This window comes from Hemicordylus capensis, chromosome 5 (genome assembly GCF_027244095.1).
Source record: "Hemicordylus capensis ecotype Gifberg chromosome 5, rHemCap1.1.pri, whole genome shotgun sequence".
Taxonomy (NCBI): domain Eukaryota; kingdom Metazoa; phylum Chordata; class Lepidosauria; order Squamata; family Cordylidae; genus Hemicordylus; species Hemicordylus capensis.
The window spans coordinates 2,755,569-2,770,469 of record NC_069661.1 but is presented as its reverse complement, the minus strand read 5'-3'; the positions used below and the strand labels follow the sequence as shown (position 1 = coordinate 2,770,469).

At 49.1% G+C, this 14,901-nt stretch overlaps 1 protein-coding gene across 9 annotated transcripts in view; it reads left to right on the top strand.

Annotated features, from left to right (window-relative positions):
* DYSF (dysferlin) overlaps nt 1-14,901 on the top strand; it is a 220,962-nt gene that overhangs the window by 49,482 nt on the left and 156,579 nt on the right. For 8 of the 9 annotated variants that reach the window (XM_053256343.1, XM_053256337.1, XM_053256342.1 and 5 more), the window contains exons 5-15: nt 618-732; nt 1,085-1,272; nt 2,515-2,643; nt 4,279-4,341; nt 5,771-5,821; nt 6,190-6,220; nt 7,875-7,990; nt 9,842-9,968; nt 12,699-12,802; nt 14,412-14,480; nt 14,592-14,635. In XM_053256343.1, coding sequence (XP_053112318.1) covers nt 618-732; nt 1,085-1,272; nt 2,515-2,643; nt 4,279-4,341; nt 5,771-5,821; nt 6,190-6,220; nt 7,875-7,990; nt 9,842-9,968; nt 12,699-12,802; nt 14,412-14,480; nt 14,592-14,635 — 1,037 coding nt within the window. The other variant, XM_053256345.1, reaches the window with a different exon arrangement.

Sequence of the window (14,901 nt, the reverse complement as noted above, 5' to 3'; positions counted from 1 at the left end):
CCCTGGCAGCATCTCCAAGATAGGGCTGAGAGAGATTCCTGCCTGCAACCTCAGAGAAGCCACTGGCAGCCTGTGAAGACAATACTGAGCTAGATAGACCAATGGTCTGACTCAGTATATGGCAGCTTCCTAGGTTCTAAGAGAAGTTATGGAGGAAAGACATGTTGGTGAAAATTGAACACACACACACCACACCCCAAACCTCTCTGGTGGACTCTGGATTGCTAAATATGTGGAGGCCTCTTGGAAGCACCCAGTGAGGATTTGGGCCAGTGTCTCCAGCCCTCACTGATTGTTAATCAGAAGAAATTGCAAAACAAATCAGAAGAAATTACTTTTCATTTGAACAATAGTCTATAAAAATGTGACTGTTCCACATGTGACTGTGCTGGTGGGGTGTGTGTGTTTGTTTCCTGTGCTAGCCTTCTGTTCCCTGCCACAGTATGTCTTGGAACAGACTGGGAACTGGACAGTGCAGACCAAATCCATTCATTTAACTGGGCAGGAAAATTTCCCAGTTAGCTGGACCTTGACAAGCGTTTGAAGCTAACTCCCTGCATACAAGTCTCAGCATTGTTTTCAGTGAGCGACCAGTGGTTTTTGCTTCTGTTCCTCAGGCATGTTTAATTCTGCAAGTCTCCTACGTGCCACCCCCAGGGGCAGTTCCTCTCTTCCCACCTCCTGCTCTTCCAGAGCCAAATCCCACCCCCACGGAGCTGGATACAGCAACCGGTGAGTAGGAGGCTCCCTTCTCATTTTGCCCTGGCTTCTGGATTCACCCCCAAGTTCCTGCAGCGGCCCTTGTGTCTCAGTTCCCTTTCTTCTTCTTCTGCGGATAAGGAGGGCCTTATTCTGGATCTGATGGAAAGTCCCTCTTTCTCCAGCAATGGCCAGCTAAAATGCCTTTGGGAAGCTCACAAGTCCAGGTCTGAAGGCGGTGGCCATCCCTGGCTGTGTGTCCTCAGCATTTGGTAACTGGAGGTAGACTGCCTCTGAACCTGGAGGTCCCACCATGACCAAAAGTCAGTACTAGCCCTGTCCTTCACTCACGAGTCTGAAATAAGGTCCTTCCTTGTATCTCCAGACACGGCTGGAGAGGAAGAGGGCGAAGATCACTTTGGGACGGAAGATGAAGCGGAGCCTTCCACGGGGCCTGCAGCGTCCGATCAGCCCTCCCTCCCCAAGAAACCCCCATCACATGTCATTCATGGGACCAAGAGGAGAAAAAGCACTCCCAAGAGGATCCTGTCCCGGAAGCCACAGGACTTCCAGGTGATCAGCTGCCACGTCCACGTTTGGGTGATGCCTTCGCCTCTCCTAGGGACAAATCATTTCCACGGAGTTTGAGCTCCTTAATCTCGCACCTTCTGGTCTGACCTCCCAGCCCCTGGCAGTGATAGAAAGGCAAGCTCAGACCCAGGCTCCCCCTCCAGTGGCCTCTGATGCCCCTAGCCCCAATTCTCAAAGAGGTGGAAGACCTTGCAGAGGTGGGGGGCTCGGCAGTTTGCCTGAGCTTTACTTTGCATCACTGATTCTGTTTCCAGGAGTTGCCTCTTCAAAGCAGAGCTCTGGGGAATGGAAGAGAGATGGAGCAGGGGCTGGGTTGGGGAGGGCGCTGAGGCACCCCTTCCATGGCCCCCGGGAGCCTTGCCCACCAGTGTCTCTGGAGATGTCACATCATTAGACCCTGAAGTATGATACGTGCTTTTAACTTGCTCTCCAAAACCAGAAGGGCTAGAAACTTGCTTTTGAAAACAGGGAAGTTGAGTCTCCATCAGGTCTCAGCAAAGTCTGGTGCCGGCAGCCAGGTTCTGGCCAGAAACAAGGGTGTGGTTCAACTAGGCAGGGGCTGGAGTGGCAGAGCAGAAAACAAGGATCAGAGGGACTGGAGGCAGGTGTGTGATCAAGACCAGGAAGGGGCCAAGACAGCCCAAGGAGCAACTGCAGAAAGGAAGCAGGGACTGAGGCTGTCCTGGCACCAGAGATAAGCTGCCCCGAGGCTTCAGGTCTCATAGGGCCTGGTGGGCAGGGGTCGGTGCTCATGGCCAGCTGACTGGAGGCTCCGGCCGGCTGGAACTGCAGCTTAGAAACTGCTCCGGCTGCTAGGGCTGCAGGGGGAAAGCCGTGCTGGAGCCTGGCTGGGGAAGCAGCAGCAAGAGCACAGCTGGTTCTTGTGACCCATCTGGCACATGCAATGCACCCTTTTACAAGGCTGTGAGTGCTCGCTGATGTGTGCTTCCTGTTCCTCCATAACATCCGCAGTGGGTCTTCCCCTGCAGGGCATCTGGCTGCCGAGGAAGATGCCCAAGTCCCACTTTGGATGTTAGAGGGAAATACGGAAACAGGAAGCATGAGCTGTTCCCCCTTCTGTTCCCCCCTGCTTCTCCAAACCTCCGCAGCTGTGCTTGCTCACATCCTGGTTTTCCTTTGGGTGACCGGATGAAACTCGCCCTGAGGCTGCAGGGTTTTGATGGCTCCCTCTTCCCGCCTTCTGTGCCTCCTTGGGGCTTCTAGATCAGGGTGCAGGTCATCGAAGGGCGTCAGCTCCCAGGAGTCAACATCAAGCCTGTGGTGAAGGTCACAGCTGCTGGACAGACAAAGAGGACCAGGATCCGGAAAGGGAACGGCCCCCATTTTGATGAGGTGAGGAAAGGGTGAACATAAGGAGGACATCAGGACAGCCCTGCTGGATCAGGCCCATCTAGTCCAGCATCCTGTTTTGCACAGTGGCCCACCAGATGCCGCTGGAAGCCTACAGGCAGGAGTTGAGGGCATGCCCTCTCTCCTGTTGTTACTCTCCTACAACTGGTACTCAGAGGCATCCTGCCTTTGAGGCTGGAGGTGGCCTATTGTCTTCAGACTAGTAGCCATCAATGGACCTCTCCTCCATGAAGTTATCCAAAGCCCTCTTAACAGGGGCGTAACGAGGCTGGAGTGGGCCCAGAAACAAAATTTTAAAATGGGCCCCTCGCTGATACACACACACTCACTTCACATGTGACTTGCCTCTGGGGGGCCCCTTGAGGCGTGGGGGCCCCCAGGCATCCGCCTCCCCTTGCCTAATGGTAGTTATGCCCCTGCCTCTTAAAGCCATCCAGGTTGGTGACTGTCACCACATCTTGTGGCAGAGAATTCCACAAGTGGATTATGCGTTGTGTGAAAAAGTACTTCCGTTTGTTGGTCCTAGACCTCCTGGCAATCAATTTCATGGAGTGACCCCTGGTTCTAGTGTTGTGTGAGAGGGAGAAGAATTTCCCTCTCTCCACATTCTCCACACCATGCATGATTTTATAGACCTCTATCCTGTCTCCACACAGTTGTCTTTTTTCTAAACTAAGTAGCCCCAGGTGTTGTAGCCTTGCCTCCTAAGGAAGGTGCTCCAGGCCCCTGATCATCTTGGTGGCCCTCTTCAGCACCTTTTCCAGTTCTACAATGTCCTTTTTTCGATGTGGTGACCAGAATTGTACGCAGTACTCCAGGTGTGGCCGCAGAAGAGGAACTAGGAGAGAGCTGGGTGCAATTGGACCCCCAAGGTGGAGACCTCTGGAATGGGGACTTCTTCCTCCAATGTGCTGAAAGTCCTCTGTGCAAACAGAAACACACATTGCTCAAACCCAACTTCAGGCCGTCCCCAAACAGCCGGGAACCAACCCGCCCAAGACACCCCTTCCTCGCCTTGGCTGCACAGGCGTCTTTTAACACCAAATGCTGTCACATCGACAATGCCTCCCACGAGAAATCCCCCCTCCCCCTTGGTACTGCAGATACCCTTTTGGTGGGTTGTCGTTCTGTGGGGCAAAGATCCCCCAATCCACATGGCAATTTGAGAGACCCCTTTAGAGTCTCGGCAATCCTCCTGTGTGCTCTGAGAGTGATTGAGTTTGTGTCTCCTGCTCACCATGTATTAGGTCTGAGGTGAGCAAACCTGGCCCTCCAGCTGTTGTTGAACTACAACTCCCATCTTCCCAAGCTGGGGATGATGAGAGTTGTAGTTCAACAACAGCTGGAGGGCCAGGTTTGCTCACCCCCTCCTTTCTAAAGCCTGGTCCTGAGCGTCTTTTTGTGACCTTGCAAGAGTGCTTATTTGGTGTGAACCTTGGTGGACATCAGAGAGCAAGAGGAGCTTTGGTGGCGAAAAGCCTTGAGGGCTTTCTTCTAGGTGGGCCTCCATCTAGTGGACTGCTGAGTGATGATGCCTGTGTGTTCACTTGACTGTGTGTGTGTGTGTGTGTGTCCTGGTGGATGCACCTCATGGCTTTGTCTTTATGTTTTCAACAGACCTTTTTCTTCAATGTCTTTGAATCTCCAGTGGAGCTTTTTGATGAGCCCATATTCATCACAGTAAGTTTGGGACCAGGGACTGGTCTTCCTCCAGAGTGCAGTTACTCTACAGTTCATTTAGGGCGGGGCTTCCCAGCCTTGGGTCCCCAGATGTTGGCTAAAGGCCATTGTGGCTGGGGATGATGGGAGCTGTAGTCCAACAACATCTGGGGACGGAAGTTTGAGAATTTCTGATTTTAGGGGAGTTGCAGAGTGGGAGGAAGGGCCCTCTATGGGACAGAAGTGTTTAAATAAGGTTCATAAATACATGTGAAAATTGGGGAGGCAAAATCTGAATTGCAAAATTGAACATTGAATTTGGGAATTGAACCATAACGTCAGAAGCTGAAACCTGATGGTTTGGGAAGGCTAAGGATGCCATCCAAGGCACACAGACCTGAGAGTAAGCCCTACTGAACACAGCAGGACTTATTTCTGAGTAAACATTGCTCTGTAAATCATTGAACAGTCAAGTTAACCTTTATTTAATTTTGCTACAAGTCAGCTCTCAGCTACTGTCATTTGTTGATTGTTGCCACAAAATTTTTGGATGTCAAATGCTGTTGGTGCTTATCAAATACACAATACCGTAAACATTAACTTACTCAACACCGAAATCCTCAGAAGAGAACCTGAGAGAGGGCAAATTTGTTTCTGTTCTGGTAGGTCCCAAAGCATGGTCTAAGGGCACATGAAAGAGACATGTTGCTGAAGCTAAGCAGTTCTTGGTGTGATCAGTGCTTGGATGGGTGACCCATGGATGCCACCTTTGGGGAGGGGGCTGTAGCTCTGTAAATAAATGAATGAGTAAATACTGTAAATGAGATTATTAGTAAATAAATGAGCATCTGTGCCATGAATCTGTAATCATTTTGTAAGCTTGGGATGACAATGGATGTCCAGCACCCAACTTGGTATCTGACCTTGAGAATGGTGAGAATGGAGCCTGGAATTAGCCATTTAGAACCCCGGATGGCAGCCCATGACTGATGCTCACCCCAACCCTGGGGGAGAGATGCAAGAGAAGAGTAGATAAGGGGTGGTTCCTCTCGGGGACAGGATGCTCAGTTGGTGGTTGGAGGAAGCATAGAGATGCATGTCTCTTGCAAGACCCACACTAAGGAGAAGATTGTTAGTATTGCATTGGAATCTTGTCAGCTGCATCCAGACATTACATCTGGATGTATGTTCAGGTGCCTGTACCATCCTGCAGGCTTTTGTGTGAATGACTGTGTGTGTGTTCATTATAAAACTGAACCTGGGTACAGACCCCCTGAAGTGCAGGATACAGACTGGAATGGTTGTTGTGCAAGCATTCAGCATAACCCAGATCTGTACATTCCTGCACTGTACACAGAATGTATGTGCCTTGGACATGTGAACAGAGCTGCTGTCATACTTAATTCTTGTTTTTGCATCTCCATCCCCACCCCCCTCGCCACCTCTTCAGGTTGTTGACTCCCGTTCTTATCGGACAGACTCTGTTATTGGAGAATTCCGGGTAATGATGGCTTTCCTTTCATTTCTGGTTTGATGAAACAGGCTTCTTTTTTATTTCTCCACATCATGTGCAAATGTGAGGATTCTCATGTCTTGGCCTGTTTTGCATTTGGGGCTGCCCCGAGGCCTCTCCTTGGGCTGGTTTCTCTCCTGTGCACTTGGCTTTTGCGGGAGACACCAGCCGTTCCTCACTGTTCCTGCTGCCTCCTGCAAAAGCCCTCAGGAAGGCGGTTGCTGTGCTATGGGGCAGAGGCAGGGTATACTCACCAGCGGGAGGGCAGTGGGTTCCCACTGAGAGCAGCCAGGCAGTGCGTTTGTGGAGCCCTGATGGAGGCTTTCCTGAGCGTGGTTTGTGTTTCTGTCTTCCAGGTGGACATTGGGACCATTTATGCTGAGCCCAGTGAGTCTTTGGTGCTGCTGGAGGGTTTTTTTTTCATTCATTACATAAGTTTCTTGTAGGGCTGGTTTTGTTCAGGGGGGCCATCCTGAGAAGGTGGCTTTGTGCTCCAATCACCATCCAGCCATGATGATGCCTTTTTAAGCCTACTTTCCAGGAGGCTTATGAGATCACCTGGCGTTCCGTCTGTTTGTATGTCTGTGTGTCCGACCCCTGCTATCAACTTCACAATGCCTGGACCAATATGAACCAAATCGGGATACATAGGGATGCTTCAGTGGCATACTTTGTGATGATGTCATCTATTCCATTCAAGATTGAATGGACTTGTAAACATCTGAAGCACAAGTGGGCTAACTTGTGAACTGCTTAACTGATCTGAACCAAATTTGTTACAGCTGTAGGGACACATAGGGACCCCCCAATGGCATAGTTTGTGATGATGTCATCCTTCCCAATTCAAGATGGCAGACATGTAAACATTTGAAGGGCGGGGGGGATAATTTGTGGACCGTCTAACTGATGTGAACCAAATTTGGTACAGTTGTAGTGAGTGGCATGTAGGGGACACCTCAATGGTGTAGTTTATGATGAGATCCCCCCCCCATCACTTGAAAGAAAGTACATGTCTGGTGGGACAAATTAACCAAGTTGGTTTAAATTATTTCTGTTTCTTTGTTTTCTAATGTGTGAACTAATAGATTATCTGATAAAGAAAAGATAAAACTACATAAGGGGTCCTTGCAGTCAAAATGAGAAATATGTTAGTGTTAATTACTTAACAGTGACTGTTGGTGTCTATTTTATGTTTCTTTTTAGATTGTGAGCCCTTTGGGGATAGGGATCCATCTTATTTATTTATTATTTCTCTGTGTAAACCGCCCTGAGCCATTTTTGGAAGGGCGATATAGAAATCAAATGAATGAATGAATGTCATCCATTCTGGTCCAAGATGGCGGATGCGTGAACATTTGAGGCACAAGAGGGCTAACTTGTGAACCACCTAACTGATTTGAACCAGATTTGGTACAGTTGTAGTGAGTGACACACAGGGACACCTCAACAGTATGGTTTGTGATGATGTCATCCACCCCAATTCAAGATGACAGACATGTGAACATTTGAGATGCAATTGGGCTAACTTGTGAACTGCCTAACCGATCAAAACCAAATTTGATACAAGTGTAGGGACACATAGGGATAGCTCAAGAATATAGTTTGTGATGATGCCATCCAGCCTGATTCAAGATGGCAGACACATTGAACGTTTGAGGTGCAAGTGGGAAGTGATTTGGACCAAATTTGGTACAGATGTAGGGACACATAGGGACCCTTCAAAAGTATTGTTTCATGATGGCATCCAGCCCAATTCAAGATGATAGATGCATGAATGTTTGGGGCGCAAGTGGGCTAACTTGTGAACTGCCTATCTGATCTGGACCAAATGTAGTCCAGTTGTAGGAGAAGTGAAAAGAAAAAAGGCAGATTAGTTCTTACTAGAACAACTTGTTTGTAGTGCATTGCTCAGCTCTGCTCTAGCGATGTGTGCAAGCAATGTCACTTGTGTCGTCCAGATATTTTTCTGAATTTATACAATAAGTGTTGGACTGGTGAGACATACCTCCTCAATTGCATATAATAATAATTATTATTTTAGGGCACTGCTTTCTCCGAAAGTGGCTGCTGCTTTCAGACCCAGAAGATTTTTCGGCCGGTGCTAAAGGTTATTTGAAAGTCAGCCTGTATGTCCTTGGCCCTGGCGATGAAGCACCTGTGAGTATTTTTGTTTTTATCGTTTAGCTCAGGGATGGGCAAAAGAGGGATTGGGACCTACTGGCAGCAATCTGGGTAGTTTTCAGTAGAAGAGCAAATTCCCAGCTGTTTACCAGCAGCAGGAAGAAACAGGCTCCTGGCCCAGATTAGACTACGTGACTGAAATGGAGCAAGCTTGAGGGAAAACCAGGAATGGATTTTTGTGTGAAAGGACTATGGGCTCAGTTTTGGTGCTAAAACCAACTCCTGGGCTGGGTGTGTGCTTGGAGACACCCAGGTCCTTGTGACTGTCCACCCGACTGAGCCACAATCTCGTCCCTGGCTTGGGGTGAGAAAACACAAGGTTCTTAGTAAAACCAAAGACAATCCCGTAAACCTAAGTATCCCCACCCCTGGTTTAGGGATGAGGCTATAGCTCAGTCGTAGAGCATCTGTTTTGCACACAGAAGCTCAACAGTTCACTCCCTGGCAGCATCTCCAGAGAGGGACGGGAAAGGTTGGAAGGCCTCTGCCTGTCAGTGTAGACAATCCTGAGCGAGATGGATCAATGGTCTGGCTCAGTTTAAGACAGCTGCCTATGGTGGGGCCTACTCCCTAGTAATTGGGTTTAGGGTTGCAGCCTGAGGGTGTGTTTCACATTTTGCAAGAGCATTCTTACCACAAGCTCCACTGTTCTTCCAAGGTTAGTGGTTATATGAATAAGACCACCGCTGAACAGAGGGAGATGAAAAGGCCACTTGGGAATCACTCTTTGTCAGGGGGACAAATGGGACAAATCCCCAGGCAGGGGCTGGGCTGGAAGTGTCCTTATCTTGTGCACAGTAGAAGTGTACACTTTGCTGTCTCAGCTTGAGCTCCAAAGAGCTGTCCAAGAAGCAGCACAAGTGCTATAAGCTAAATATTGGAGGTTAGCATGGAAGAATTCCTAGCATGGAAGACTGGGGGAATAGCAGCGGTGATTGTGCTGTCATCTTTAAAGTAACCCGCTTTATCTGTATCAAAAGAGGTAGACAATCTTGTTAAATGGGCAACCTTTTATTAATTACTGGAAACAGCTGTGCAGTTGCAAATGTCAAGTACATTGAGATTTTAAAAAGACTCATAAGGTGCAATAATTCACCCAAGCTTTTTAACTTGACTTGTGTTTTTAAACTGCTTTAATGTTTTAATTTCTATTTTGATTTGTTTTATTTTTGTTGTAAAACACCCAGAGATGTGAGTTTTGGGTGGTGTACAAATATACTAAATAAATAAATGTGTATGTTTAATTTACTTTAAGTGCAATATCTGTATTTTATGACCAATAGGCCATTATTTGTTTATTTGTTTGTTTCTTTATTTTAAAAAATCACAATTCTGTAATGCTTCCTCGTGGTGCAGTTTGAACTGGGTAAAAGCTGACAGTGGCTAGTACCTATTGGCTAGTGCCCGTGGAATCACAATACACATCCCAAGACTACTGTGCAATTATTTTTAAACTATTTCCAGGTGTTTGTTTGTTTTTAAATGGTGAGGCAGAATGAATGTAATATAAATGTGTATTTTTCACTAAAATATTTTTTAAAGGTGGACTGCCCTCCTGAAGCACAAGGGAGAGGCTAGGCTGGAGGCTGAGCCAGCATTTGACTTGCTTCTTTGTAAGACGCCGGTAAAGACACAGGTTACCTGGGAGGTGAAGGACATTCTGTGGCCACTGTGAAAATGTTGTGTCCATCTTTGTCCTTGGATTTGGGCACAGGTTCCTTGATTCATGCAGGGGGTTGTGATGTAGTATAGCTTGGAGGTTCTTCCAGTCCTCTCTCAGATCTCCCCAGGACAAATACCTGCCATCTCCCTTCACTTATTGCATAGATGGAGAAGAAGGAAGCCGCTGAAGACAGGGAAGACGTCGAGGGCAACATTCTCAGGCCTACGGGGGTGGCTCTGAGAGGGGCCCATTTCTCCCTCAAAATCTACAGAGCTGAAGACCTGCCTCAGAGTGAGCATGGGGAGCAGCACCGCTGTGCCCTTCCATGGGCTGGGCTGGGGGCATATTGGGGAAAGGGCAGAAAGGCAAGGAGAGCCATGGAGGGAGGTTCAGGGAGGCAGGTTCCGTTTCCACTGAAAGGACCTCAGTGGGGTTGTGCTGGTTTCAGCACATGTGGATGAATTCATAGGAACAAGCAGTCTCTCTAAAGGATGACAAGGACTTCTCACCTTGTGGTGATGTTTCCTTATAAAATTTTTTAAAAGCTCATGTAAACCTCTTATAGATAATGATTTCCTGATATGCAGAGGTTTTTTTCCTCCTGGGAAGCTTGTCAAAGCCTGACTTTTCCAAGCAGCTGTCCTCAAGCCTAGGTCCCCAAACGTTGATGGACTATAAGTACAACTGCAGCTGTGTGGCTGGGGATGGTGGGAGTTGTAGTCCAATGACATCTGGGGACCCAAGGAAGGTTGAGAAGCTCTGGCTGAAAGGAACTGACTTCACTCCAGCAAGGCCACAGTGATTAAGTCTTGTGGTCCTGAGCTGGAAGAGAGCTGGTCTGGTGGTCGCAAGCCTGACTTGTCCCCTTAGCTAAGCGGGGTCCGCCCTGGTTGCATATGAATGGGAGACTAGATGTGTGAGCCCTGTAAGAGATTTCCCTCTGGGGATGGAGCCACTCTGGGAAGAGCAGAAGGTTCCCAGTTCCCTCCCCGGCTGCATCTCCAACGAGATAGGGCTGGGAGAGAGACTCCTGCCTGCAACCTTGGAGAAGCCGCTGCCAGTCTGTGAAGACAATACTGAGCTAGGTGGACCAAGGGTCTGACTCAGTATATGGCAGCTCCTTTGTTCCATACTTACCTGGGAGTAAGTCCTGGTTCTAGAGGGAAGATGTCACACATTATTGAGTTAACTGGGCAGAAGTGCTTATGGGTGAGAAAAGAAATGAGGGCTGAGTTGAATTTTCATAAATGTGTCAAATCTCCCTATTTATTAAATAGTGAAGAAAATGGCATGAAAATAAAAACTGTTTTTCTTTCGAGAAAAAAACCACAGCTTAGAAACTGATGTACAGACACCTCTAAGATCTGATTAGAATCACAGAATCACAGAACAGTAGAAGTGGAAGGGACCCTGGAGGTCTTCCAATGTGACTCTTTGCTCAGGGCAAGAAACTGCTCTAGCACTCTGACAGCAAACACCAGCAAAGAAGAGCCCACCCACTGCCCAAGACAGGCTGTCGCACTGTCAAATAGCCATGACCATTAGGAACATCTTCCAAATGTCCTAAGTCTGAATAGCCCAAGTCTCTTTCTTAGCTATTCTAACCCATTAGTTCTAGGGCTGACCTCAGGAGCGTCAGATGACAAGCCCACTCCTCTTATTATGTGACAGACCTTCAGATATTTCAGGATGGCTGTAATATCTGATTACTGTGAGGGTATCAAGGAAAGTGCTCGGCCATGCTGGGGAACTTTTTTAGGGATTGCACACACAGCTCTTTTGCTCCTGGGTCTTGGGAGATTCTGTGAGCTGCACCCTTTGAGATCACAGGAGCTGCACAATTCAATCAATCAGTCAGTCAGTCATAAGAACATAAGAATCAGGCCCAAGGCCTATCTAGCCAAGCATCCTGTTCACACAGTGGCCCACCAGATGCCTCTGGGAAGCCCACAGGCAAGAGCTGAGGGCATGTCCTCTCTCCTGCTGTTGCTCCCCTGCAACTGGTATTGAGAGGCATCTTTCTTATTTATTTATTTATTTTTACATTTATATCCCGCTCTTCCTCCAAGGAGCCCAGAGCCGTGTACTACATACTTGAGTTTCTCCTCACAACAACCCTGTGAAGTAGGCTAGGCTGAGAGAGACGTGACTGGCCCAGAGTCACCCAGCTAGTCTCATGGCTGAAGGGGGATTTGAACTCGGGTCTCCCCAGTCCTAGTCCAGCACTCTAACCACTACACCATGCTGGCTCCCTTGCCTCTGAGGCTGGAGGCGGCCTGTAGCCACCAGACTAGTAGCCATTGCTTGACCTCTGCTCCCTGGATTTGTCTAAGCCCTTTTTAAAGCCATCCAAGCTAGTGGCCACCACAACACCATGTGGCAGAGAACTGCATAGATTAGTTATGTGCTGTGTGAAAAAGTACTTCCTTTTTTCAGAAGGAGCAAAAGGAATTTATCCAATGCAGACCGAGATGTGAGATCTTTTGGACAGTCACCATTCACTGCCCCACTTAAAACATAGAAATCTAGCCAACTTGCAAACGGGACCAGGCAAAAGCCAGCAAAATTGGATCTCGAGTCGTTAGACTGGCAGGTCAATAGCCCTCCAATTCTGGAGGAAAGTGTTGCATAGATGAGCATCTGGTGGAAGTCCCCCTCCCCATTCTGTGTCATTGGTGGCAGGGAAAGCATTGGTGTTGGCTCCCTGCCACCCTGCTGCCCCAATAATCTGCCACCTGAGGCAGATACCTCAGTTGGCCTCATAATGAGGCCAGCTCTGCTCTCTAGTGCAGTCTTCTGAGGGGGTTATCAGCAGAGCAGAGGCCAGGGTCAGTATATCAGAAACTCCAAAGTGGAGCCAGGATGCTAAGGTGGTAGAGCACCTTTGGCTAAGAAGCTTCACTGCTACCCTTGTACATCCCTGGCAAATTGAAGACGCCTCCAGCCTTCTCTGTCGGAGGCCCGGGTGATGCCCTTAGCAACCCACTCACTGATCCTTCACTGGTTTCCATTCCATTCCAGTGGACGATGCCATCATGGACAGCGTCAAGCAGATCTTTGGGTTTGAGAGCAGCAAGAAGAACCTGGTGGATCCTTTTGTGGAGGTTTCCTTTGCTGGTAAAATGGTGAGCTGGAGTAGGGAAGCATGCCAGGGTCTCATTGACAAGGGTTGGGTTGTTGATGGGAAATGGGCATCTGGATGTGATCAGCCAGCTGTCTAATGTTTGTAGTGTGATATGAGGCTTGCATGCAGGGGGCCCCAGATTCAAATCCTGGCATCTCCATTTGAAGGCTCTTGGATAGCAGGTGCACTTTTGCTGGGGACCCCGAAAAGGTGCAGCCAATTCTTTGATTTCGCTATAAGGTCAGGCCTCCACGCCAGTATAAAACGGTGGTTTATGTTGTTAGCATCCCATGACTGACCCTTCCCCACTTCAGCAGTCAGAATATTTGTGAGCACCTGACATGACCAAAACTCTGCTGATGGAGGTGTGCACCAGCCAGTGTTTAGCCTACCAAACATGTCAGCAATCAAAGTTAGTGTATCTGATGACACATGCAACATTAGCTGTTCGGACACACACAAAGCAGTTTACATGTATAAAAACACCTGTTTGTAAAATGTGCGTGTGAGATCAGGGAAATTCTCATTGTGGCATGTTGCTCTGTACTGCTTACTAGTATTGGAATGAAAATAGGGTTTCCTGCCATGCTGTTGGAAGCGGCCCTGGACATCGGATCACTCCTTGTTGTGCAAGCTGAGATCCCTTGGCCAGAGGTTAAATAAACCCTATTCAGATGTTTGTCTGAATGGATTCAGGTGGGGAGCAGGATTGTTACTTAACTTCTTCCAGACTTCTTTCCGAATGTGGGTGTGGGGCAGGGCCAGCAGCTCTGAGTGGGCATGATCCTGAACACACAACCCCCCCCCCGGTGCAGGGCTTATGCCCCAAATCTTTGCAGTGGTCTCATGTGTACAAAGCCGTAGCAGGGGGCGGGGTGACAGGAGATGCAGCTGCATCTGCTTCCTGGCAGCAGAGTGGCTTGCTCCCCTCTCTCCTGCCCTGCTCAAGGGGGAGGGAGCTGGTCTTGTGGTAGCAAGCATGACTTGTCCCCTTAGCTAAGCAGGGTTCACCCTAGATTGCATATGAAAGGGAGACTAGAAGTGTGAGCACTGGAAGAGATTCCCATCAGGGGATGGAGCCGCTCTGGGAAGAGCATCTAGGTTTCAAGTTCCCTCCCTGGCAGCATCTCCAAGACAGGGCTGAGAGAGACTCCTGCCTGCAACCTTGGAGAAGCTGCTGCCAGTCTGTGAAGACAATACTGAGCTAGATGGAGCGATGGTCTGATTCGGTAGAAGTCAGCTTCCTATTTTCCAGCCACACTGCCTGCAGGCTGGCCATTCATCAGGTATAGTTAAGTGTGCAGTTCTACCTGGTGAATGGCTGGCCTGCAGGCAGTGTGGCTCTCGGGCGGGGCGGGGGAGAGAGGCATCACTCAGCCTGCCTCCGTTGGTACCCTCCTGGCTCATTAGGATGAGCTGCTCTTGGTCCCAAGTAAGGCTGAGCTCGCTGTAGCCTCTTCCTTAATTTCCCTCCCCATTCAATCCCTCCTCCTGATTTTCCGCCCGGAGGTGGTGAGGGATGGTGATGCAGTGTTGATGTGGGGGCTGCTGCTGCTGCTGCTGCTGAGAGTCCCTCCTGACTCTGAATTCTGTCTCTCTCCCTCTGTCAGCACTGCAGCAAAATTGTGGAGAAGAACGCCAACCCCCAGTGGAACCAGAGCATCACGCTGCCGGCCATGGTGAGCAAGAGGGCCCTTTGCCTCTAGGGGGCCTCCTCGGCCGCCCACCCCGGGTCCTGAGCTGCCCCCCACCCCGGGTCCTTACGCCTTCTCTTGCACTCCTCTCCATAGTTTCCTTCCATGTGTGAGAAGATGAGGATCCGGGTCATCGACTGGTGAGTCTGGAATGAGGCCGGAATAAAATATTGCTGCCCCTCTAAATGCTAGAGCTGGTCTTGTGGCCGCGAGCATGAATTGCCCCCTTTGCTAAGCAGGGTCCTTTGCTAAGCAGCTGGTTTGCATTTGGAGGGGAGACTACATTGGTGAGCCCTGTCAGATCGTCCCCTTAGGCGATGGGGCCAAGCTCAGTGGAGTCTGACTGCTTGCATGCAGGAAGTTCCAAGGACCCTCCCTGGCATCTGCAAGATAGGCTGAGAGAGAG